At 42.7% G+C, this 25,169-nt stretch overlaps 1 protein-coding gene across 2 annotated transcripts in view; it reads right to left on the bottom strand.

The window, feature by feature from the left end:
• Positions 1 to 25,169, bottom strand: part of LOC119549712 (apoptosis-stimulating of p53 protein 1) — a 40,009-nt gene that overhangs the window by 1,630 nt on the left and 13,210 nt on the right. Inside the window, exons 1-6 of one of the 2 annotated variants that reach the window (XM_037857944.1) lie at positions 18,746 to 18,964; positions 5,515 to 5,797; positions 4,930 to 5,197; positions 2,845 to 3,062; positions 705 to 2,773; positions 427 to 644 (exon numbers count right to left, since the gene is read on the bottom strand). In XM_037857944.1, the coding sequence (XP_037713872.1) occupies positions 427 to 644; positions 705 to 2,773; positions 2,845 to 3,062; positions 4,930 to 5,197; positions 5,515 to 5,685 (2,944 nt within the window). In that variant the 5' untranslated portion in view covers positions 5,686 to 5,797; positions 18,746 to 18,964. Of the gene's footprint in view, positions 1 to 426; positions 645 to 704; positions 2,774 to 2,844; positions 3,063 to 4,929; positions 5,198 to 5,514; positions 5,798 to 18,745; positions 18,965 to 23,201; positions 23,261 to 25,169 lie in introns of those variants that run through there. The other variant, XM_037857945.1, reaches the window with a different exon arrangement.

The raw sequence follows: 25,169 nt of genomic DNA, 5'->3' as shown, positions 1-25,169 counted from the left end.
TTTACTGGATCATCGACGAATCTTCAGATCATCAGACATTTGATGAACATTTTTATTGAGTTATTATTAAGACGGTCACTCATCAGTCTTGTGACCTTACTATTTCGTGGACCATTGTATAGTTTTGTAACAACAAAAACAGTAAAACAACGTTTTTCTTTGGTAAATAAATACTAGCATAACAAGGAAAATTGTTAAACCACTATTTGTTTCGTGAATACATGAAAAAAGTGTTTTCTTTACTATTCTGAATTGTAGATTAACTATTTTACTGGATCATCGATTAATCCTTAGATCATCGGAAATTTTAGGGACCGTAGCTTAGTGGTAAGACCAACCTTTATAGGTTGTCTCCGTTCTCACACTAAAATCGTTCATTTTACAAAGTTTTTTATGTGTGTAATATTTGCCCTGGCCCCCACTTACTGTACAAGTACTCGGAACAGCCATCGAAGCCCTCCTCATCCTCCTCGCACTTCTCCGCCGGCGTCTCGTGATCCGACAGCGTGGAGGCAAACAGGCAGGCGCCGTTCTCCACCAGGAACTTGACCATGGACAGATTGTTGCAGCTGGCGGCACAATGCAGTGGCGTCCAGCCATCCGAATCCTGGGCATTCACATCGCAGCCAAACTCAACGAGAAACCTAAAGCAGAAAGTGATTAATTAGATGGAATAAAGAGCGCCAAAGGGTCATGTCACTTACTTGACAATGTCAAAGTGGCCGGCACAGATGGCATTGTGGAGCGCCGTAATCCCCTCATCGTTGGCCGCACTGGGATTGGCCACTTGCATGGCCGTCTTCTTGACCAGCTCCAGTTCCCCCTCCAGACTGGCGTCCAGCAGGAGGGCCAAGGGATCGAAGCTCACCCTTCTCGCCAGCTTGGGTTTTCCATTGCCCGTTCGCTCCTTAATGTTGCTGGTTGTCGTGATGGTTGTGGATGCGGATGAGGATGTGGTTGTGGATGTGGTCTCCTGCTGACTGGCTGGTGGGACCACCATGCGATCCGTCTCATCCGCGCTGGATTCACTGCTCGGCGAGGGCTGGGGTGAGGTGGTGTCCTGTTGGCTATCCGCCAGCTGTCTTACTGGAGTCTCTGATTTTCGCTGATTTTGGAGCACTGGTGGCGGCTTCTGTTGGCCATTGGAGCTGGATTGGCTGGACTTGAGGCGAGGTTGCTCGAACAGCGGCTGCTTGCGGATGGTCAGTGGCTTGGCCTTGATGGGCAAGTTGTCGTTGATGTTCAGGGATTGCAGACCAAAGGTGGCCGTCTGGGTCTTGGCTGCCGGCGCTGCTCCTCCTGATCCTCCGGATCCGGATGCACTGGCCTCCACTGGCGATGGCTGCTCGGTGGGCGACATTTTGCTGGGCTTAGGCGGCAGGGCGGGTCGGGGATCGGTCATCACCACATTGGGCGCCACACGATTAACCTTGGGGCTGTAGGTGATCATTTTGGGTATGGAGCTGCCGCTGCCACTGGCCATCGATGTGGGCGCCACACTGCTGATGGGCTTGCGCGGCGGCACCGCCAGATTGCCCACCTGCACCTGGAGCGGCTTGGAGGCATTGGACACGGCCAGGGCCACCGATTTGCTAATGGCCCCCAGGGGCATGCTGTGCACAGTGAGCTGCTGCTGGGTGTTGCGCTCGGATAGGGTTTCGCTGGACACCGAAATCTCATTCTTCTTGGAATGCTGATGATCCTGGCTCTCCTTCACCGTTGCCTGCTGGTTGAGTTTGTTGATCAAGGCGGAGGCGGAACTGCTGGTGCTGCTGCTGCTCGAGGAGATGCTCTTGGGGATTTTGCTGGCATTCGTGGAGGCGGGAGGAGATGTTGCTGCTTGGCTGGCTGCCTCTGCAGCGGCCTGAGCTGCTGCTGCTGCTGCTGCTGCTGCTGCTGCCGCTGCCGCCGCTTCCCGATCTCTCTTCTTGGGACCCACTTCCGCGTAGATGTGCGTGGTGCTGTCCATGGCCTCCGTTTGAGCCTTTTGGCGCAACTCAGCCTCCGTTTTGCCAGGAGCCGCCAGCAGCTTCTTGGCCAACTTGGACTCATCGCTTTCGCTGCTCGAACTGGGATTGGCACTGGCCACCGGCACGGGCACAGATCCCGCAAAGAAACCATTGTTTTGCCCCAACTTGACGTGCGTCAAGTCCTGGATGAGCTGGTTCTGCTGGTTGGTATTAGCCGTGGCTGCAGCATGCTTCATCCCGCCACTCAGATAGCTGGCCGTGCTCGTGATGGTGGATTTCTGGGGGGTGTGGATGAAGGGCTCCACGGCGGCCACATTGCCACGAGCTCGTCCAGCGGCAGCGGCGGCGGCGGCAGCTGCCAGTTGATTCACCTGCTTCTGCAGCAGTTGCTGCTTGAGGGCAGCCACTCCGCCATGTTTGCTAGCCAGATTGCTGCCAGACTGCTGGAATGTCTGCTGCTGCTGCTGCTGTTGCTGCTGGGCAGTTGCTGCTGCTGCTGCAGCTGCTGCTGCCAGCAACTGGGCTGACTGCACATGCAGTTGTTGCTGCTGCTGTTGATGTTGCTGCTGCTGTTGCTGTTGCACCGTCGGCTGTTGTTGCTGCTGCTGATGTGGCTGATGTTGCTGCTGCTGCTGCTGCTGCTGTTGCTGGTGATGGGTGTTGGCCTGTTTTTTGCGCTGCAGGCGCGTCTGCAGCTCGTAAATGCGCTGGTCGACCGACCGCAGCTCCGCCTGCCGTTGCTGCAGTGCCTCGCGTTGCATGTGCAGCCGTGCATCCTGCTGCAGTGACAACTGATTGCGATACTGCAATAATAAATAACAAATAAGTAGAAAAGCGTTGCCCCAATTAGTGGCTCTTGTGCACCAACACTCACCATCAGTTCGCGGCGCAGCTTCTCCAGCTCGCGGGATGCCTGGGGAGGAAGGGCCTGGCCAACTCCGTTGCCAGCAGCTGCCAGGATGTTCACAGGACATCGACGGTCACGTCGCAGCTCCTCCAGCTGGCGGGTGAGAGCCTCCACCTTGGCCACGGCCAAGCTGAGCTCCTTCTCCTTTTCGCTGAACAGCGCTCGAATCGAGTCCAAGTCATTGCCTAAAAGGGGGGGAACATAAAACGTATAAAGAAAATCAGAAATATTCTATTAACATTTCCCAACCCTACCATTCATTTTGTAAAGGAATAAAAAACGTATAAAGAAAATCAGAAATAATCTATTAACATTTCCCAACCCTACCATTCATTTTGTAGTGTAATCTAAAATAATATGTGCATATTTCCCAACCCCACCATTATCTCCTCCCTTAATAGGAATATACCCCTAGTACGGTTATTATCTGGGCTATAATGTCTAATCTCTAGCGCTTATTAAGGCCTCCACCACTAAATCTTAATTATACTTTACCTAAAAACAAGCTGAAACAATCTGTAGTTAAGCACTTGATTCTTGATTAAGGTGGGTGCTTCTTTCTTGAGTGCCCAGCTTAATCAACAGCGTTCTCCCGATCCATTCCCTTTCACCACTAACTATTTTATAATCGCTGGCCGCCTGCTGGTCGCCGGTGTTTTCCTTTCGTGGATTTGGGTTGCCTGTTCAAACTAATTACAGCCGCAGCACAGGGCGCCAGCTCATTAACATAATACCCTTGTATGGCAATGTGTGTGCGGGCCAACATCTTCTTAGCCATGTTCAGGGGGCGTTGTTCCCGCCCACAGGCAATCATAAAGGACAACAAAGTGGCACACATACATAAATTAAATTCACACACGCGAGGGGCGAGTGGCGAGGGGAGGGGGATGTGGATGTGGATGTGGATGGGTCTGGGATTGGGTGCTCCGGAATGGAGGCAGGCCACCACTCAACACGGTTTTAACACATGTTAATTCACCCAGAGAACCCCTCTTCTCCACTCAGCCACCGGTGCTTGACTCAATTGGAGAGGAAAGCTTAGGAAGGGATAGGATATCCCAAGCAGATGCACTTGGTGGCACTTCGCCACTGCCCCTAAACTAACCCCCTCCTTCAACACCCCATTCTCCGCCCCTGCACTGCTCAAAAGTTGCATAATAAATCGGGGTCGTACCTTGTGAAATGTAATTTAAAATAGAAAACAATGGAGGACAATTACTCTTTGCTTTATAAAATATTAAAATGATTAAATATTAAACCTTGAACAGAAATGGATCGTTAACGTTCCATAAAATATAACAGATTTATAGAGAGGGTTTTTTTATTTCTAAGTATTAACGGATATGGGACGAGGTATTTGAACCCCTAATCATCCCGAAAAACAGGCCTTGTTCCTAACTAAGTTCAATATTACTAATAACGAATAATATACAAAATACATTTTTAAACTTGGCTTTTTAAATTCCTATAAAGACTGACAGATTAAACTGAGTTCGATCCAGAATGGATTTCATTTTAAGGAAGGACATACTCTTTAAAACCAAACTGAGCCTTTTATTATAAAGTGATCATAAATAAAACATGTTAAAACGTTCTTAATTAATTTTAAAAAACAATTTTTACTTTAAAATATAAACAGGAAAATGTCAAAATGCCAAATACCTTTGACTTAACATTTAGGGAACTTCTTTCTCTGTGTATGTTCTCCCTTGTATAAAAATAATAATTTAGTTAATATATGGTTTGCCACAGAAATGTGGTCCAATCAAACTGTATACAAATTTGTAATGACTAGGTTGATATACTGCATGGCATGCCCGGATCCTCCCTCACTCGGGTTAAAAACTATATGTAATATGTATTTTATTCCAAGGTTTTTGGTTTCTACTATTTTATATGCCCCCTACAACCAAATTCTGGATCCGCCACTGCTACATGGTATAAACTACATCCCTCGCAGTACGATCTTGATCGACTACCCCTACTATCCCCTAAGCCCTGTTCCCACATATATAAACGACTGCAAGTAGAGCCTTCTGCCAGTGTACTCACTCAGGGTGACATTGTAGGTCTTCTGCAGGTCCACTTGACCCCGCAGCGCTCGCAGGCGGCGCAGCTTGGACTCCTGGGCCTCCACCCGCTCCCGCAGTCGGCGGAGCCGCTCGCCCTCCGCGCTGGCCACTGCGCTGCGCACCTCCTGCGACTTGAGGAAGCGCAGGCGCTGCTCCTTGGTGGCCAGCAGCTGGTGCTGGCTGTCGATTTGCTGCTGCTGTCTCAATGCCATCGCCCTCAGTTCGGCTGACGTCAGCCTGCTGGGCACCTGCAATGCAAAGATACAGATTGAGATGTCGGATCGTTAGCGTGATGATAGGCAGCGGTGTGTGTGTGTCATCCACCCGCATCACCCCGAATAAACCCAAACGTGAGAAATGAAATTTCACAATTTATAATCCGAGACGTAACCGAAAACACCACCCTACGAGGCGGGAAACTCAAAAGTCAAACTGAAAGTTGTCAGCGTTCGTGGTCAGCCATAAATCAAGTTATGCTTAAGCTAATTTCGGCTTTTTGTTGTGCCGCAGATTGGATTTGCTCCAAGGATGTGAAGAAGGCAGCCTTAGATACCGGGATACTCACATTCAGCTTGGGCTCGGAGGTCACCACCACTCCTCGCGTGGGGCTGACAAAGGCCAGGGAGGCTGTCGATGATGATGACGATGATGAGGATGCCCGGTGGGCGGGCATCAGGGAGGCGGGCGGCATCTTGGGCAGATTGCCGGAGACGGGTCGACACACGCAGGTCAACATTTTCGATGGCCCCTTTTGATTTTTCGCTTCGATTTATCTTTGATTTATTTGAATTTATGTTTCGTTTTGGTTATTATTCAGTGCACTTGGAGAAACCGACGCGGTTTGGGTTCTGCATCGGAGGATTATAGTTACAGTACACAAAAAATCATAGAAAATCGATTTATGTAGGGAAGATTTTTGTCACAGTCTGTAAACCTTCGCCTTTTAAAGTGATAGTTTTAAATGGCGAATTTTACATATTTAACAAATCGATCAATCAATCAATCAATTTTTGTCACAGTCTGTAAACCTTCGCCTTTTAAAGTGATAGTTTTAAATGGCGAATTTTACATATTTAACAAATCAATCTTCAATTGTGATCTTGCCCTCAAAAGTTGTTAGTGATAAGGGTTTAATATTATGGCCATATGACACTTCCTTAAGGACTTATGACACTTGCCTGATTTTTGACTTATAGACAGGATTGGTTTTAAATAGTGATTTAGTATAAAAGTTCTTTAGCTGTCGAAGTAAGATCCTCTTTTTCTAGGTTACCATGACTTTTAAAAATATAAAGAAAACTAATGGCAAATTATAGCATATCTGTAATCAGTTATGTCTTATTTTCATGCATAAGCTCATTACTTTTTCAAATAAATACAGTAAGTAAGTCGAAATTAATTGAAGTGTCATATGGCCATTAATAATCATGCTTTCATAATGCATTTTGTAAGTTTGAATTCTAGCCTTGTAAAATATACTTAAGAAATTAATATATTATAATGAACAGAAAATGTTATAAAATTAAGTATTCTCGAGTCCTTTTCGAACTGTACTTATAATTTAGAACTGGTATGATTGGCAACAAAGGTAATATTTACTGATCCCACAGTGTTCGGTTTTAAAGAAGTGTTTTTCAATTTATTTACTAAAGGACCCTAGTAAGCAGCACATAATTTTTCTGAGTGCAACCTCCCCGACTTCAGTCTTAGTTGCAATTCCATTCACTGGCTTGCGATGGTGTCCTTGACTGCAGCAGAAAAGCAAGAACAGAAGCACCAAATTTGTGTGTTATTTTTTTATTGTTCAAGAAAATGTATAGCGCCGGAGAGTTTGGCGGACCATGGAACCCCCGATTTCCGGATCCCCCTTGTGGAAAACAGCGGGTGCCAGTGGCAGTGCCAGCTGGCGCCAGCGCCTCTGCCTTGTACTCGTTAATGCATTTTCAATTCAGTGCCTGATTGAAAGCACACTTTGTGTGGCCGTGGGTGTGAATGGGGGTGCCTCTGTTCGTGGGTGTTGGTGGAAAGTGCACGAGTGTTGCAACCATGTGGTTGTTCTGAAGTGCGTGGGTGGGTGGGTCTATTTGGTTATGGGGTGTTTACCAAACGCCTACGGGGTTGTCAATGGCAACGGGCAGTGCCGTGACAATAAAAACGCTCCATGGACTACGAGTTCCAACTGCTGAAACAACAAGCAGCAGTTAAAGTCATAGTTGCGTGTACATAATCGCTGCCACTTGCAATTACATAAAGGATACGTAAGGGGAGGGGTCAAGGAGCGGTTCGCTTCGGTCCGGTCCCGGCACGGGAAAATATGGAAAAACCGGATAGGAGCAGATCTAGCCCTAACAGAGTCACTCTCGAGCGGAAAAACACGTATATATCCACTCGACGGGCTAAAGACCGACAGCAAACAATAAAATGCCGTCATGAGGATTGGCCATGGACACGTCCCAGTCTGTTATCGAGTATCGTGTCTACTTCACGCCGACACTGGGGATAAACAAGCCGGGCATAATCAGGAATATCATTGCGCGTTTAAAAGCTATACGCCATTGAGCACACATATCATTAAATCTGTAATGGCAGAATGTTCATACTTGATGGTAAATATCTCTATTTATGGGAGGAAATTTAAAAAAGGATATTTATCCAATTCTTCGCGGAAAATAGGATTATTAAAAAATATTTTACTTTACTTTAGAAAATATGGTCAGTACTAAAAGGATCTATATTTGTGAGATATCATAAAAAAATTGAAATAAAATAATACCTCGTGTTTATTGTTTAGATACGATATGTATTAACTGAAAAATGTACATTAATACAAGAGATCCAAATTTTTAAAGCTTGCTTGTTTAGTAAAAATGCATTCATTTTGAGGAACCGCTATTTCAAATGTGTCTTTAAAGTTTTTATTATTTGTAGAGGTTTTGTGACAAATATTTATAATATGGTATACAGGATATACAGAAAAACAGTTCCAAAAATTTCAGATGTAAAATGTGAAACATTTTCTCTCACTGCATTTGCAACTCAACCATCCATTGACTAGCACTCGTTCCCATGGTGCTTTTTGCTTTTGGCCTCGCCAAGTACAATTGGCTTCGGTCACCATCATCAAGTCCAGGGACGAATTGATGATGGCGATGACGATGACGATGGCGATGATGACGGTGGCTGCAATGGATTGCCTTGGCAAGAGCTGCTTCAATTTTTAACCCCACAAGATGATCAGGCAGGGCAGAAGACAGACTGCAATGAATACGGGAACGCATTCCCCTCACTCAGTTTATTGCCCCTTTTCTGGGTCACATTTTGCTTGTGGATGTTGCAAATAAAAAAAATAAGAGACGCATTACGGTGAAATGATACAAAAAAAGCATACATATGTCCGGAGACAGCGCGTTTCGCAGCTATAAATCACATGTAAAACACCAGCCGTAAAGAGAGACATCAAATGTCCGGCAGTTGACTTCCCCAACACGACTGATCTTTAAGGTAAACCATTTGCAGCTGTCATAAAGTTACCCATAAGCGGTTTGCCAAACTCGCCCAACTTTGCAACTGTTTAAAGACCAAGTTCCTCTATCTTTGGGCCATAGTTTTAACGAACTTGCCGGCAGCGTAATGAATTAATCTACTTTCCACCGATGCCATCTGCGCAAATATTTGCTCAAAAAAGCAAACTTTGCCGCACCAACAGGACAGCAAAAGCAAAAGCTTGAAACTTGTCGAATGCATTGAGACCGCAGAAACCAAAAAACCAAAGGCACACGGCCCGGTCGATGAATGTATCCTGTAAATTCAATGTGGCGGCAGCCAGCCAGCCAACCAGCCATCCAGCATTTTCGAGGAATATTTTCCAATTAACAAAGTTTGTCATAATAACTCGCTCGCTGGCAGGAATCTCCAGCATGTAACGAGCAATGTGCTCGGCGTTATACCCCCGACATTCCTCCTCTCTGTATTTACATTTTTGCAGCCATTTATGGCGCTGACGAAGCTAAGCAGGAGGAACAAGGAGCAAGGAGCAGCAGGAGCAGGAGCGGCAGGACCAGAAGCAGCTGAGGAATCAGCAGTGAAGGACACTCTACCCAGTCCCAAGAATTTCCGGCATTTTCGCTGGCGCAGCGCAAAAAGTTACCCACTGAGAATAAAATAGAGCAATATCAGTTTCCAATTCCCAACTACACCATCGTTAGCCTTGAAAAATAATTGAAATCAGATCAGTTTGTTTTGTGTTTTAGAAAATCTATATTGACCTTAGGGGTAAAGGTAAAACGTTTACCATATAACTGAACAGAACGAGCTTTATTCTTCTCTATAGATTATGTTATAAAAATTAAGTAGATAATTTGAATATCTTATAAAACCTAACATTTTTTATAAGCTTATCAACATTAAAATAAACAATACTGTTTTCCTTTTTTGTCGAATCAGACTAACTATCTGAACTAAAAAAATATCATAGTTTTAAAAAAGTTAATAAATTAAATTCAGTTTAATAATTTTTTTTGCGATTATAAGTTACTGCTTTCTAGGATTTTTCATCATTTAATTGCTATTAAAAAATGTTAATCATGATTTTGTTATGTATTTATGCTATCTGTTTCACATTATACTTAATGTATTATAGGCATTAAGTTGGTTGATAAATACATTTTAATGTTTCACTAAAAAGAACAACTTTTTTTCTAGATATACAAATAGAAATGTAGCCTTCAACTTTATTATAATTGGGCTCCTAATTATTTCTTTCCGTGCACTCGAAGGGGAGGCAAAAACGCAACTATTTATGTTGCACAGCGACGAAGTACCCCTTTACATTCAGAGTGGGTTATCGGAGGGCGGTGGGCCAGGGGCGAGGGGCGTGGCAGGAGCCAACCAATATAATTGTACATTGAAAGATGTCGGGGAAAAAGTCGCGACGTCGTTGGCATTGTATAAATGTTGTTGCCTCTGGTGTTGCCACTTTTGCTTCCACTGTTACTGCCTTTTGTTGGTGGCAGAGCAACAAGCATTTTATTGATTTTAGCCCCGTTTTCAGAAGGAGTTCGGGGCAGAGCAGGACATCGCGTGCGCTTACGTTTATTGCTAATTTTTTCCCCTTTTGTTCTACTTTTCTTTTGCGTCCTGTCGCAACTGGCTTAACTTCCATTCGCCACTTTTCTCGGCAGTTTGCCGGACAGTGTCCTTGCTGCACATTTCCAAATCGATTATAAACAGGATATGCACTGCGGAAGCGTGTTTGATGGAAGTGCCAGCCGCAGCAAAACGATTAGGGGGGAAACAGCCCTCAGAAACGCATAGAAGCCCATGGAAAACCCCGCATTCCGAACCCCACCGGACGCACACACACATCCGGTTGGGATCCAGTCACGGATTGGGATTGGGATTGGGATTGGATTGGCCGCCATCGCCTTTGTGGCCATTTTGTATTTTAATTAATTCCAGCAACTGGCGACGAGCTAAAGTTTTGCCTATGCGATAGAATGTCCGCAACTTTGGCAATTTGTGTGCAACGAGGGGAGACGAATGCCCATCCGCTGACGAAAACGAGACAAGGACACCTGCAGTCCACATCCTCAACCTCATACCCAACCTCACATATATAAATATATTCATTTACCAGCATGTAGAAGGCCAGGGATGCGAGCCAGCAAAAGACCAAAATCCATTATAAAATTAAGCTATTTGATATGCTTGCTCTGCATTGAAAACTGAAACTTGAAATTTTAAATAACATAGGAAATATCTAAAATTGCCTTTGAACCACTGAAACCAAACTAATTTGCCTTTGGACAGATAGAAACATTTTGCCAGAGGATCACTGCCGGAAAAATAATCATTTTAGCCGCAAAACCAAAGCAAAGCTGCAATTTGATTGTCAACTAAATTGTCGGTGGGAATTCATTTGTGACATTTGTGCATCCCTGATAAAAACATATTCCTCGTCTTTGGACCGCACACATATGGTAAATGCGACAAGGATCCTTCGCCTTTGGTTGGCCAAAAGCAAGCTTCACTTTCGTGTTAGTTACTGGAGCAGACATTAGTGGCACTCTCCAGCGCCTCCTGCCCCCCATTCCAATCCTCCTCCGTCCATGGCAAACGGTTTGTTCCAAGTGGTTTCAGTTGCGAGTGGCTTTTGCCTCGGCAAAAAGTTTTGCACACTCATGTCAAGAACGGCGGGGGGGATAAGGATTGGGGGTTGGGGGATGGGGTCAGCCAGGATGGGCCAGGATTCGGGGCCAACAAAAACTCTGCTAAGGGGCTTAAGTCGTCGCTCACGCGAATCTCACGTCCCTCATCTTACTTCTCACTTCCCACTCCGTAGGAAGTATTTTGACGTACTGCTGATGTCCGGCGGACTGCTGCGGTTGCGGTTCAGTACGGTTCGGTTCGGTTTGGTTTGGTTTGGTCTTTTTTCTCCTCTGTTTTTTGGGGGACCCTTAACTTGGTAAACGACCATCATACACCGTTTGGAGCGAAGCCCGTCCACAGAACATCCACACGCGTTGTAATTCCTCTGACCCTTATTGGTCGAATAAGAGAGTCCCAGTTCGAGTCCAAGTCCGTGTCGGCTTTTCCCACTTTTTTTTTGCTTTTTTGTTTTTTTTGTTTCGTGCCAAATGCTTAACACTCAACAAAGTTGAGAGTTGAAGCAATTTTCCGCAAGAGTAATTAAAGCAACGGGCTGGTTGCCAAAGGGGGGGTTGTTTTTGCGGGTAGGGGGGTGGCAAAGGTGGGTGGTGCCAGGCGCCTGTGGGTCAATTTACACGTGAGCAGCCTCTGACCTGTTTCAAATGAGTGTAAAAACGGAAATTCTCCAAATGAAATGCGAGTGCGTTCAAGGTCACCGAAATGTGTGCGAAATGTATGCGAATCGAGTGTAAAATACCAGAAAAATCTTTCTTCTGAATGGTTACATTGAATAGATGCTTTGAGAATGCTTAAAAAGTTTACAAATACATGAAAGGATCTCAATCAATTTAAAGGACTTTTGAAATCTCCGAAATCCTGACTCATCATATATTTTAAAATCAATATTCTCTTAAATTACAAATATACTACATTTTATTTTACAAATTAATGGGATTAATCATTTAAAGCAAGTGCTGAAAAACTTTTATTCATACATATTTTATTTCTTCCGACATTTAATGTCACGTTTGGCCAAAATGAAAAAACATGGTTAAAAAAGGTTTATCTTTTGTTTTGCAAAATGTAATGCCCATGTATACACCTAGAAATCACGTAGCTTTACATGTACTACATTAAAACAAATTGCGGTTTTACGAAAATGCAAAATATGGATTACAATTGACTTGTTGCAGTATTAGTTAGTTGATAAAATGGTAGTTGCCCAGGAAAGATTACCAAAAAGTTAAATAAATAAGTAACATCAGGGCCAAATGAAATAATTGCAGCTTAGGCTGCTCGTTCACAAAACCACTGCAGTATGTTGCGCCCAGGGAGTCCCTTTAGCAAAAGGACTACCCAGGAAATCCAATAAAGTATTTTGCAATGAACCAATTCGAACACGATTCCCTTCGCTCGCCTGCACTCATTCGAAAAGTGTTGCATACTTCTGAGGGCCACAAATTGAGAACTTCCATATTGGATGCGATGCGAAAGGAAAGGAATTACTTTCTGCTGTCAATCGATAGAGTTTGGCCCATTGAACCCAATGAAATATTCAGTCCCATTCAATCGCAATCATCTCTTAACTGGGTATAAAAAAGGCTTAGCAGTGAAACCTCAATGCCTAATATATACCGACGGCTTATTGGCATTGCAAATAATTTGCGTTAATTAAGTGACTGTCAGGAAATTGGAATAAAAAACCGACAAAAGGACGAGGGCGGTTCAATGTCGGTGCACTCGTTATCGACTGTTTGGCAACTTAATTGCGTTTGCTTTTGTAAATTTGATTTTAATTTAATGCTTTATTGAATTGCCTGTCCTCTGCCATTCACTCACGCCACTGCCATTATTGATGACAACGTAAAAAATCATAAAAACAATAATAAAGCAGAATAAATAAAAACCAAATTGAAGCATAAAATTTACATGTCCCTCTTTCGCGGAGCAATTGATTGAACACAATCATAAAATATATAAACAGTGTAAAATAAAAGAATAAATAAATAAATAAAGCGAGATGGCCGAGAGCCACTTGGGTGTTGGGTGGGGGGGTTGGCATTAAAAATTTACGCTCGTTTTTTAAGCACAGATTATGCAAGCCAACTGGTCAGCTCACAACTTGGGCCCATGGTAAATTGTGGCCATAATTCAGGGAATTAAATTTAAATTTGCCGGCTAACAACGGGCAGCCCTCTCGATCCTCGACCCCAATTGCGCCGGCAAATAATAGTTCAATTTCTCACGGAATTCATTATTCAGGACCCAAGACTGGACATAGTTGGCTCCTTTTTCGTCCTTATTTACCATTCTGCAGAGCTATTAGCCTGCATACTTGAGTCGGGGTTCCTGGCAGCGGCTGCCATTGAAATGACTTTTAAAACTTTTTACAGTTGTAATTATTATAAATAAATGAAGCGCAATTTGGCGGGTTCCCAGGACCCCTCCTTAAAGCCCATCTCCCTCGGATTTTTCAACGTTTATTTCTGTTCTGTTCCAATGTCCTTGACGTGTGTGTGTTTGTGCGTATCTGTGTGTGTGTGGTTCCGTTTGTGTCTGTTTATTATTAACTCGAATGACGACCCAAAAATTTGCTCATTTTCAGAGCTGTCAGTTTTAGGGGGAACTGACTAGACTGACTAGAAAAACACATTCAGTCAGAAGGCCAAGGAGAAAGGAGTGACCAAATCCTGGCACCGACACTCAACTACAAATTGGCCTGCAGAGCAGACATGTGCAGTTGTCCTGCGACAGATTCACAGGCAATTATTCAGATGGGCTTCGGAACCAATTTGCTGCCGGCTCGATGATGATGACATTAATTTCCCCGACCGTAATAATATGTTATAATATTTCGTTTTATGCCCCATATTTATGGCCCAAAGGCGGCCATCGGACGGCCAGCATTATGAGCAAAACAGATTTTCCACTCTGCATAAATTAAGCAGAATTTAATGGTTGATGGTTGACTTGTTTAAATGGCCTCCTCCTGCCGACCGACACTGTTTGGTTAATGAAATCGAAAAGTTTAGATTCGCAATCTCTCTGGTGCATTGCTTTGATGACTTTTCATTAAATTACGCTTTCCGCATTCCATTTCCCTGAGTTAGAGTGTGCGAGAGACTCGGCGCTAACAAAGTTATAGAAGCAGAATTTTCTATTTTCCATTTCCATTTTCCTCTGCCACTCTGTCTTTCGGGTTCAGTGCAGTTTCAGTGACAACAAGAGTGTATAGCCACCCATCAAGGGAATCCTCCAGTTGGAACGAACCGAAAACCGAAAACCAAATGCCGAAAATTGCCCAAATTGCATTCCCTGACCTTGACTTGGCCAAAATGGCTTTCACTTAGCGCCCAGGGAATGTTAATTACTTGGCCATAAAACGGCTAGCAATCTCGATCCGTGTCGCAATCAAACTATTTATGCAATGTGCGTGGGGCATCCACAAGAGGAATCCACAAGAATAATGTTGTTCTAACCGATTTGATTCGAACAACAATTGAGCCACATTCAATCGCAAAAGCAAACAGCTGGCGGGCAATATCATCGGCTTGTGGGTTGGAGATTGGGGATTGTTGCTTTCAAAAAGTAGTGATGAGCAAGGTACTCTGCTTTTGTCTGGCTAGAATGTAAAGCTTGTAGATAAATGGTATTTTAGCCTTAAAAAATGTATAAGCAATAACATATAACGTGTAAAATATATACATTAAAAGAAAGGCTAAATTATTAAAATAGAATAGAATATATAGGTAATATTCTAAATTGGTTAGTTATATTTATATATACTTATGATTGATTTATTGTACCTAACTATGGTAAACAAACCAAAAAACAAGAGAGCAGTCTTTAACTGTTAAAAAGGCAACTCTGAACTCTTTTTCTGCCTCTGGCCACACAACTGGTAGCAAAACATTTATTGTAATTCGAAATCAATCAATAGAACCCATAAAAAATTGAATGGGAAGTCGAGGAGATGAGCCAAATGCCCGCATACCCGCATCTGTGAGCAAACAGTTTGTGCCATCCCCTCGACTGTTTAATACTTATTTAATCAAGTTAATGTAGTTAAATCAGCTTAAGCAAATATTCCCAGCAGCAGCCGCTGCCGAGCACAATGGCCACGAACCATGGCCCCGACCAAGTTAAACCGTTGATTCCGGCCTTGGCCGGGAGGAGGGCGGGCCTGCCATTCTCCCACACATAAACTAATACAGATAAAAGGGCATTCATTACAAAAGACCAAAGCGGCAAAGTTTTTCATCGACGGCGATGTCAGATTTGCGACATCAGCGCAAGGATCTCAGGGGTGCACTGAGAGAAAACTACGAAAGAGTTCGGTTGTAGGGTAGTTTTCTTATGTAAAATTGTAGTTATTAAGTAAATCTGTAATAATAATTTAGTCCGGCCGAAAGTCATTGCAACTATGGCCGATTCCTCCCTGTACCTTAAGTTTTAAACTTTTGGCAACAGAGTACAATAAATAAATAAAATATATAATCATGTATAAAATGTATGGTAATACTGTTTTTGTTTTTAAGATAGATATACCGATTTTTTCCAACATCAAATATCAACTATTTATTTACTTATTAATCGCCAATGGATAAATCTATTTATAAACGGTTTTTAAAAAATATTCCTTAAGGGTTTGTCTGTGTGTGTACGAATTTAATATATTTGACAAATAATAGTGATGTCAAATTGTTGTTTATATTGTTTTTTTGAACTTTGTTCAATGGATTTTCAGAAAATATTGGTCAGGACTTTTATAATAAGTAAAATAGGTCTCAAACAATTGTTATTCTCTGTGAGATATATACAAATCTTTGAACTACTTGTATTTGTTGTGAGATATATATAACTTCCACTATAAAGGTTTTTTGCACGATTCATTAGAGTGCATCAAAATAAACAATTCTGCGTTTTTAGTTAGTCTATATCTATTAGTATAATTCTTAAGGATTTTTATAAAGATAACTGTCCCTAAGTATATTACATCATTTGTCATTTTTGATTTTCAGATTGTTTTGATATAAAATTTTATGAATATAGTATTGAAATTGTAACAACTAAAATTCTTAAATCAGACATACCCAATTCCAGCCTGGTATTTTTCTGTGTGTAGAAAAGACAAAGCGGAGCTTAGAAAGGAGGTACCCGAGTGCAGGGACAAAATAGACCTGGGGACCACGGCCAATGGCCACCGAGTGACCACACAGCCTGGAGTCATTAATATTAAGTAATCGTGAAGGATGCTCTCGGGTGTATAATACGTCCCTCCCACCATCTCCACCTCCCCCTCTTTCGCCTCCTTGAACCCTCCCAGTTTTCTTTGGCTTTTCGCCGCCTCCACAAACAACCTGTGCCCCGGAAGTTCGTGAACCCGCTCATTGACCATGAGTTAACCATGAGTGTTGACTGTGGTCGTAAATTCACCGCACACCCACACTTAGGCAGTTATGAAGAGCCATGGGGACAAAGGGGCGTGGCTAGGCCTACTGCCGCCCCACTTTCAATGTCCCACAATGGACAGATTAGGAAGTGGCAAGAGCAAATGGACTTGGCCACCAGGAGCGAGAAAAGGAGCAGGAGGAGGAGGAGGAGCAGGACTCGCCTTACAACTGCACAATGGGGAAATGGTCCAAACGAAAGCCAAATGGGGCTAAATCGAAATCTGGTGGTCAGCAAAGTGATTTCGTGAGTGGTAAATCCAAAAATACATTCAACAATTGATGGGGGATTTTAATATTGGAAAGGCAATTAATTGAACGTGATTCAATTACTAGCTTTCATTTGTAAAGCGTTTAATAATGTAAATGTACATTTGACATTTGTTAACAGCAGCTTTAAAACTTCAAAAGAAAAGTTAATTAGGTCCGGGCCGAGTCATTAAATTGATATCACCCAATTGATGCTTAATTGCTGCAGAAAAAAAGGAGCAACCAAATGACTTTAACTTTGCACCTTTGATAAGGTCCACTTTTGCTTATGTTCTTTTTTCTAAAAGCCAGGTAATCCAAAAGTTTTCCATCTTTGAGCCTTACGACCCTTCTGGGAAATTTAGCCCAACCTGATGGGCTCTCCTTATAAGTGTGTATGCACGTTTTGGGGAAAGCCAAACAAAAAATGGGTTGAATTTATGGGCTTAAGATAATGTGTTGGCCGAAAAGAGCTTCCGAGGAGGATCTAGACCATGTGGGGGGACCCAAATTCAAATTAAATCAGCCTGGACCTGACCAAAGTCGGGTTCACATTCCTTGAAGCTTTAATTGCACATTAAGCTTAATTAACAAATTCATGGAGGCGACGTGGTCTCCAATGGCCCAGGCCATCCAATGGCCCCCATGATGATGTGATGTCTGCCATTTCGAGGAGGTGGTGGTGGTTGCTAATGGAAATAGTTTTTACACATTTGATTAAAATGTTGCAACCCTACGATGTCCGCTCTTTCAACGCCCTGCAATTGTGGCTGTGCAAATTGAGTTTGCGGCAGCTTTGTGTAAATTGTAGCCGGACACTTGGACACGCTTAGCAAATTAAAATGCCACAAAAGTGGCCAGGGAGCAGGCAGAGGGGGGCTTTAAGGCATCTTCATTAAAATTTTGCACCCAGCCGAGGGCGTCTTTTCAATGCCGCCCCCCCCCCCCCCCCTCTTTTAAATAAGATTAAGCAAAAAACAGCATAAATCCCGGGCTGCAGCTGCAATCCTGGCCAACAAAAGCCGCCTGCCCTTGGCCCCCTGTGTGCAAATGCGAATGCGAATCCGAATGCGAGTGCGGACCGAGAACCAAAAAATCAAGGGGGTTGGCGGCCAACGGGGCGTATGAGCGTTAAATAAGTGTGTGCAAAGTATCTGCGGCCAAGCTGCGCTCATTAAGCGAATTCAGGCCAGGCTGAGGGGTAACTATTCCACTGGCTGCTGCTGGCTCACATTTTCCAGGCACCTTTTTCTAATACTTTGCAACCTGGAGGCGGCTTGCGGATGCACTTGAGCAAAATGCAGGCAACAAATCCGCACACAAATTGCACTCGCAGCGGGGAGTTAAACATAAAAACGGGAGTGAGTAGCTGTCAAGCGACATTATTGATTTAAATGCCATAAACACCCAGAAGTAGAACACCGAAGCTCGGCAAGTGGCACATCCGAAAGATACTTTGAATGTTTTTCAAGATAGCAGGCAGGCGGAAGCCAAAAGCCAAGAAAACAAACATGCTCCAAACCTGTAAAGGTGGATGGGTGTGTGTTGGCCCACATTAATGTGTGTGTTGGATGTGTAATATGCCGCCCACGTAGACAACTATTAACTAAAGGAGACAGAGACACAGATACACCCAGACAGACGGACGCACTAAAGCATACATTTAGGCGCTGATGGCCGGATGTGTGAGGTTGGTTGGCTGTGGCATGGTGACATTTGGAGTTGGGAGCTGGTAGCTGGAACTGAGGGCCTGCGAAAAGAAATTTGTAACAGATGCGGGCCAGCTCACAATTGACTTCACAGCGCCCGCGAGTAATTGGACAAAGCAGCCGGATGCTTCTGATATTTTCTGTATTTTTTTTTTTGGTTTTACTTTGTCGCCACCACAGAAAGATCCGCCCGCCCCTTTTGCTGGGCCGTAATTGCGGGCCCAGATAAGCGCTTTATTACCGATTCACTGGCTTTTATCGCATTTTAATAACTCACGAAAAATGCGCCAAACGACAGGGCCGCGTTTGCCCCAAAACAAAGTGCTTACGTTTCGTTACGTTATTACGGAAAAGCCGAACCGAACCGGAAATGACGTTAGCGGCAGAGGGCAATATCGCGTTAGCTCGCAACTTTCGCGACTGCCAGCCAAAGCACAACTGACTGATATCAACGCTGGAGGAACTGAACTGAACGCTACGACATCTGCCGCTGGTTTGAATTCGAAAACGAAGTTCGTCGGCAAAAGCGGCAAAAGAAAAGCCGAAAGTCGGAAAAGTCCGAGGAGGAAAAGCCGAATGGAAAATGGCCGAAGCACTGCAGCTGTGTGGGTGGTGGGCTTGGGATGGTTGGGTGTCTAGGTGGCCTTGCTCACTTGCATTGCCAAATTGCCGAAGATGCCGCACGGAAGTGCGTGCGTTTCTGCAGTTCTGCTGGCGTTTTATCCCAATGAAAGACTAAGGATTAAATTCGCATATGAGCACTAAGCATGCAGGCGTCTGCTTGTCTCTTGCTGATTATTATGCTGATAGAATGGCTTAATAATGCCCAAACCCTAGGCGAATACATCATGTGTCCAAGCAATGGGGAATTTTTAATATAAATAAAATAGTTCGAAGCAGCAGTTGTTTGACAGAATTAGCAAATAGGTACAGTACTTTGATAGTCTCAATTAAGAGTAATTAGGCCTTAAACTCTACTCCGTTGTGTGCTTTTATGTTTAACAAATATTTGCAAATGTGAAATTCAAGAGAAACACAAAACAAACTGATTTGTGTTATTATCGCCTTGACTTTTGGCTTATTTGCATGAAATTTATAAAGTAAATAAAATACATCGAAATATCAGTTCTTTGAGAGAATAAGCATATATAAACAGTATTTCTGAACTCATAGTTAAGAGGTAATTAAGCTTAAAACTCTTCTTTGTTGTTGAATATTATGCTTAGCAAATACTTGGCAATGCTAAGTTCCAAAGACATGCCAAAGATACAATGTATTAATCCGCGATTTGTGTTATTTTCGCCTTGACTTTTGGCATATCTCCCCCATATGATGGAGGCATTCAAAATCCCACTGTATCTGGCCTCGGCTGTCATTCTGTTGCGCAAATTAGCCGCCACCCACTCCACCCTTCGGCGGGTTAAGCTGTCTTTTTTTCCTTTTTTCCCATTTTGTGTGGGCTGCTTAGCTAGTTTCAGCTTAGCCAGCTGCCTGTGTGCGTGTGCATCAAATCATTGCCGACTTTTGTGCGCAAATATTTACGACAACTGGCAGCTGCTCATCCCCTCTCTATGCACAGAGAACAAACTTGGCCACAAGCTGTCTTAATTAATCCTTATTTTTACGAAAAACTAAATTGTCTGTTTTTATTCAATTACTGTGCACTCTTGTCTCATTGTTTTCAATGATTTTAAGGCATACCTTTTGTTTAAGCTGCTGTTTAAACGTGTCACATGCCCTGAAGTTTAGAACGAAAACGTCAAAAATATGTCTAGAGCAGTTCATCATAATAAGTACGAAGCTAAACGTTTGTATTTTAAAATATTGCTAAACAAGTCTACTGCAATAAATGGTAATATTTATTTTTGTCAACAAATACCAGTTATACGTGTCGTATGAGTGATCTTTTCAAATAGTAACTGACTTACGTGTGGTATGATTTATTTATAGAGTATAAAACAGAGTGAATAGTAAAATAAAACATTATTATTACATTTTTTGGTCAGGTTGGGTAGATAATATTAGTAATGACATTTCTAACTACTTGATTTCAAATTTGGTTTGGATACTAAAACTACCCATTTGGTATAACCATTCAGGGTTCTGTTAATAATGTAACCATTAACTGTTACTCCTTTTTAAAAGTTGCCCAGGTGCTTTAAAAATATTTCAAAAATACTTCGATGGGTAAATTCAATTTTTCCAAGTGTGCTGTCCCATTCGCCCAGTAAGAGGACACCGAAAAGAAACAAAAGCATGCGTCTAACATCTAACGACGACAACAACCTGTCACGCCAGCTGAGGTACAGCCGGGGGTTTTGTTTGGGCCTGGGTACGGAAATGGGCACCGAAGGTATGAAGGTATGGGCAATGGAACCTCTAACAAGGTACCCTGCAGAGAACGAGAGAATGAGGGCGACAACAATGCGTCTGGGGTCAGCAGGAGGAGCCGGCAACCTGTGGGGAATCATGGGAGGGGAGATGGAGACGGAGATGGAACAGGAGGTGCTCCACATGAGCTGACACTGGCAGGCGAACAGAGGCCCAGGGATCCCTGGCCGTAATGGCCTCTAAACAAAAGGCGTGCTTGTTTTGGCAACGGCTCACCCCATCAGTACAGCACCCCCATCAGCCATTCACCCAATGCCATGTGTACATTTGTCTTTTTGCAAATTAATTTATAAACACAATTGACATTGAGCCGGAATGTAAATATGCCGCTGAGAATGGTTGTTGCCTTGCATTAAAAATTCAAGTCCCACCCTGTCACATCTGCATGCCCGCCACATGTGCGAGTGTGGAGTATCTGTGTGTGGGTGTGGAGTATCTGTGTGTGCGTGACTTTACCCCGTGTGTGTGCTGTTTGTCTTTCGCCATGGCCTGGCATTTATATTTCCCTCCAGGAAACAGCAACAAAAGTTGCGAAATGCCAAGCTGACGTTGCACTTAAGGAAATGGGCCAACACAAATATTGCTGAAATAGAAGACAGTCGGTGGGTGGCGCCGCCAAGGGAAATTCCAATATTAGTTATGACCTTCAAGTGGGGCCACTTTTCGAATAAATAATTCAATATATTGCTAATTGGGCAGAGGCACCCATCACGTTGCACGTTTTCAAGTCAATTTTCTTTATGAAGTTTTGAGTTCCTTAAGGTGGAATCAATTTGATGGCAAAGTAACCAATCCCTAAAGGGCACAACTCTCCGTCTAAAATTTATATATGCAATAATATAAAAGTTTCATACAATTATTTAGAAACTTTGAATCCAAATATAGTCAAATAATTTGAAAGACATTTAAACTATATAGGTTAAAGATCCCTATTTAATTTTAAGCTTAAAATAAAACTACAACTTTGACAGACTCAAATACTGGGACTTTCTCGGAAGTGATTTGTAGGTAATAATTATTCCTAAAACATTTTTAGTATATTTTTTCCGTGTAGCATTTGGTAAAGAAAAACTAAAAACTAAAAATTCGAAATTCCATTTGCTTGAACTTTTCTAAACGGTCATTAACTTTCCAACGTGTTTCTACTGGCCTTTAATTCCTTGAAAAAGCAACTTTATAACGAAAATACAGTCATAGTCATTTGTATGGTTAAATGTGTTAAGGGCAAAGACAAGCCAAACAACAAGTTGTCGTTGACTTACAAACTGATTTTCAATTTTATAAAGAGCCAGGCTTTCACACAAAGGCACCAAAAAGAAGGGTAAGGTATATATGAGTTGGGTGTACTTTGGTTCTATAGGTATGCACCGAAAAGCGAAAACACCGAAACAAAAGCTAAACAAAACTTTTGTTTGTCCTCTCATCGGGCAGAAAGGCAGAAAACTGCTGACTGACTTGGCTGAAATTTGTCGACCAGGCCTAAGCCACAGTGTCTCCCTTCTTCTGGTGACCTTTTTTGGCTGGCAAAAATTGTAAAACTCATTTACATAACAATTACCGCTTGACACGGCGATGTTCCCCATTCCCACTGCTATCCCCATCCCCATACCCCACTTTTTCTGCCCCCTTCCGTTTGGGCCATACAAAACTCTGCATTGGGTAATACTTTAAAGTCTGGGCCCAACTATATATCTATTGTTTGTTGTTGTGGTGGCTCACATGTTGTCCCTTTCCGTTTGTCTTTCCGTCCCACTCCCCCGCTGATGGCGCCACCTGCCGGCTCTGCGGGACTGACATTTTATTTAGATTGCTTTGCATTTTCAACTTTTCTCCGTTTTCCAACCGCCAACTGCGTGCAGTTTTGGTTACACAAAAAGAAAATATGATTATTATAAGATAAACACTTAATATTCCTTTATTTATAACCTTTCAATAAATGTGGTCCTTGTGTGATCTTAAATATAGATCGCTTGGGATTATAAAGTTGTCTTAAAATAAACCGAATCGAAATTATTTTTATAAAAGTTTATGGTTATCCCTGCTTTATTTTTAATTTCATTTATTTTTTCTTAGTATGCGACTAGACTTTCCCTGGCCATTAAAACTGGTTGGCTTTAAGTTCCCCCCACTTCACTTTCATTATGTGTCAGTTGCATTGTCTTGACTTTTTCGCATATATCTCCCCGGTTTTTCCCGACCCCAGTGGATTTTTATGTTCGTGATGCGGTTCCGCCTCGGTTATATGGTGGTTATGTGACACAGGGAGCCCTGCTGAACTCTAGACACTGATTAGCCGCAGCACTTACAATTTCATCCAAAGTGTTCGTCGGCTCCTTCATACCATGACGTTAGAGATTCATCCAATCTGCCGAGAGAAAGCAAACAAAAGAGAAGTCAGAATCAGCAAACAGGCAAACAAATAATCATTATATATCAGATGTGCAAATGGGGGAGGTGATATTTTGGAGGGGGTGTCGATATACAAGTGTCTGCACCCGAGAAGGTGGCCAACTCCACCTGAGATGTGAAATGTGAGTGTGTGACTTTGGCAAATATATTTAACGAAACCAGACAAACAGACAATTTAAATTTGTGTTTTCAACAATTTTTTGCGGTTTCTTCTGCTTTGGTTTTGCCACCATTCCCTTACCAGGGGAGTAAAAACCAAAGAAAGCCTTGGCCAGCAAAAAAGAAAATTTTAAAAATGTTGTTTCTTCCCTATGATATAATATAATTTTAATGCTGCATGGTTTTACCAATTACTTAAGTAAATTAAAAAAATAATTTGTACTAACTTATTTTCATCAACTAAATAATAATAAACTTCTGATATTTTTGTTTTAAATCAGAAATTGTCTTAAACTATTTTAATAAGATGTAATTATTCTTAAGGAACTTAATTTTGTTCTAAACAAACTAAAGACCTAAGACCATCTTAGAAAATAAATTTTATCTCTGAATTGCCACGTTTTTTAAGTTCTTAAGAAATAAACGTTGTCTTTGATAAGAGTTCCAGTTAAAAGGAAGTTTTATTAACAGAATCGCTAATATATTTTGCTCACGCCTGGAAAGAGTACTTTCTTTTTCGCCACGATAAAACTGTGTTTTTTAAGGGGAGGTGAAAATGGGTGGTTAGGAGGTTTGTGGTTGCCAACAATGCTAACCCACTGAGACTTGCTTTTTCTCCCTTACATACTGGCACACGTACATATATCTATACAAAAGGCAGCCTTATCAATTTCAAGTATTTTTGCCGTAAAAATATTAAAAAAACAAGAAAGAACGCTATAGTCGAGTGCCTCGACTATCAGATACCCGTTACTCAGCTAAAGGGACCAAAGGGAAATGGAAATAAGCAAGCAGCAAAGCAAGACTGAAATGCGCCACCTACCGGCGGTAGACAGATTTAAGCGTTATGGGCGTTAGGGTGGGCGTGGAAAATTTTTTTTTGGTCAATCGATAGGTATTGACGAGACCGATACAGTTCAGTTAAAATTTTGTATCTAGCATGAAAATTGTGGGCGCCACAGGCTTGGGCGGTTTGTGGGCGTTAGAGTGGGCGTGGCATATTCGCGTATCAAAATTGCGCTGCGTACAAAGGTTCGGAATCTAAATCTGAAATCCTGATTCTATATCTTTGATAGTTTCCGAGATATCCACGTTCATATTTACGATTTTTTGAAGTTTGGGGGCGGTTTGTGGGCGATAAAGTGGGCGTGGCAAACTTTTTTTTAGGTCAATCGATAGGTATTGATGAGAACAATACATTTCAGTTAAAATTTTTATTCTAGCATCAAAACTGTAGGAGCCACAGTTTTGGGCGGTTTGTGGGCGTAAAAGTGGGCGTGGCACTCTACTGAAACAAACTTGCGCTGCGTAAGAAGCTCAGGAATCTGCACGCCAAATCTCAATAGCCTAGCTCTCATAGTTTCCAAGATCTCAGCGTTCATCCGGACAGACAGACGGACAGACGGACAGACGGACAGACGGACAGACGGACAGACGGACATGGCTAGATCGACTCGGCTAGTGATCCTGATCAAGAATATATATACTTTATGGGGTCGGAAACGCTTCCTTCTGCCTGTTACATACTTTCCGACGAATCTAGTATACCCTTTTACTCTACGAGTAACGGGTATAATAATTTGCCTTCTCTTCGTGCAACATATATGTGGTATAGATAGGGCGCGGAGGGAAAAGGGAACCCAATGCCCAATTCCTTTCAACGCACCCATCTCTCATTCAACGCAAATTCACTCTTTTTATGTGAC

Source organism: Drosophila subpulchrella, chromosome 2R (genome assembly GCF_014743375.2).
Source record: "Drosophila subpulchrella strain 33 F10 #4 breed RU33 chromosome 2R, RU_Dsub_v1.1 Primary Assembly, whole genome shotgun sequence".
In the NCBI taxonomy this organism is placed as follows: Eukaryota; Metazoa; Arthropoda; class Insecta; order Diptera; family Drosophilidae; genus Drosophila; species Drosophila subpulchrella.
Note: the sequence above shows the minus strand (reverse complement) of the source record. Positions and strands in the feature narration are given on the sequence as shown.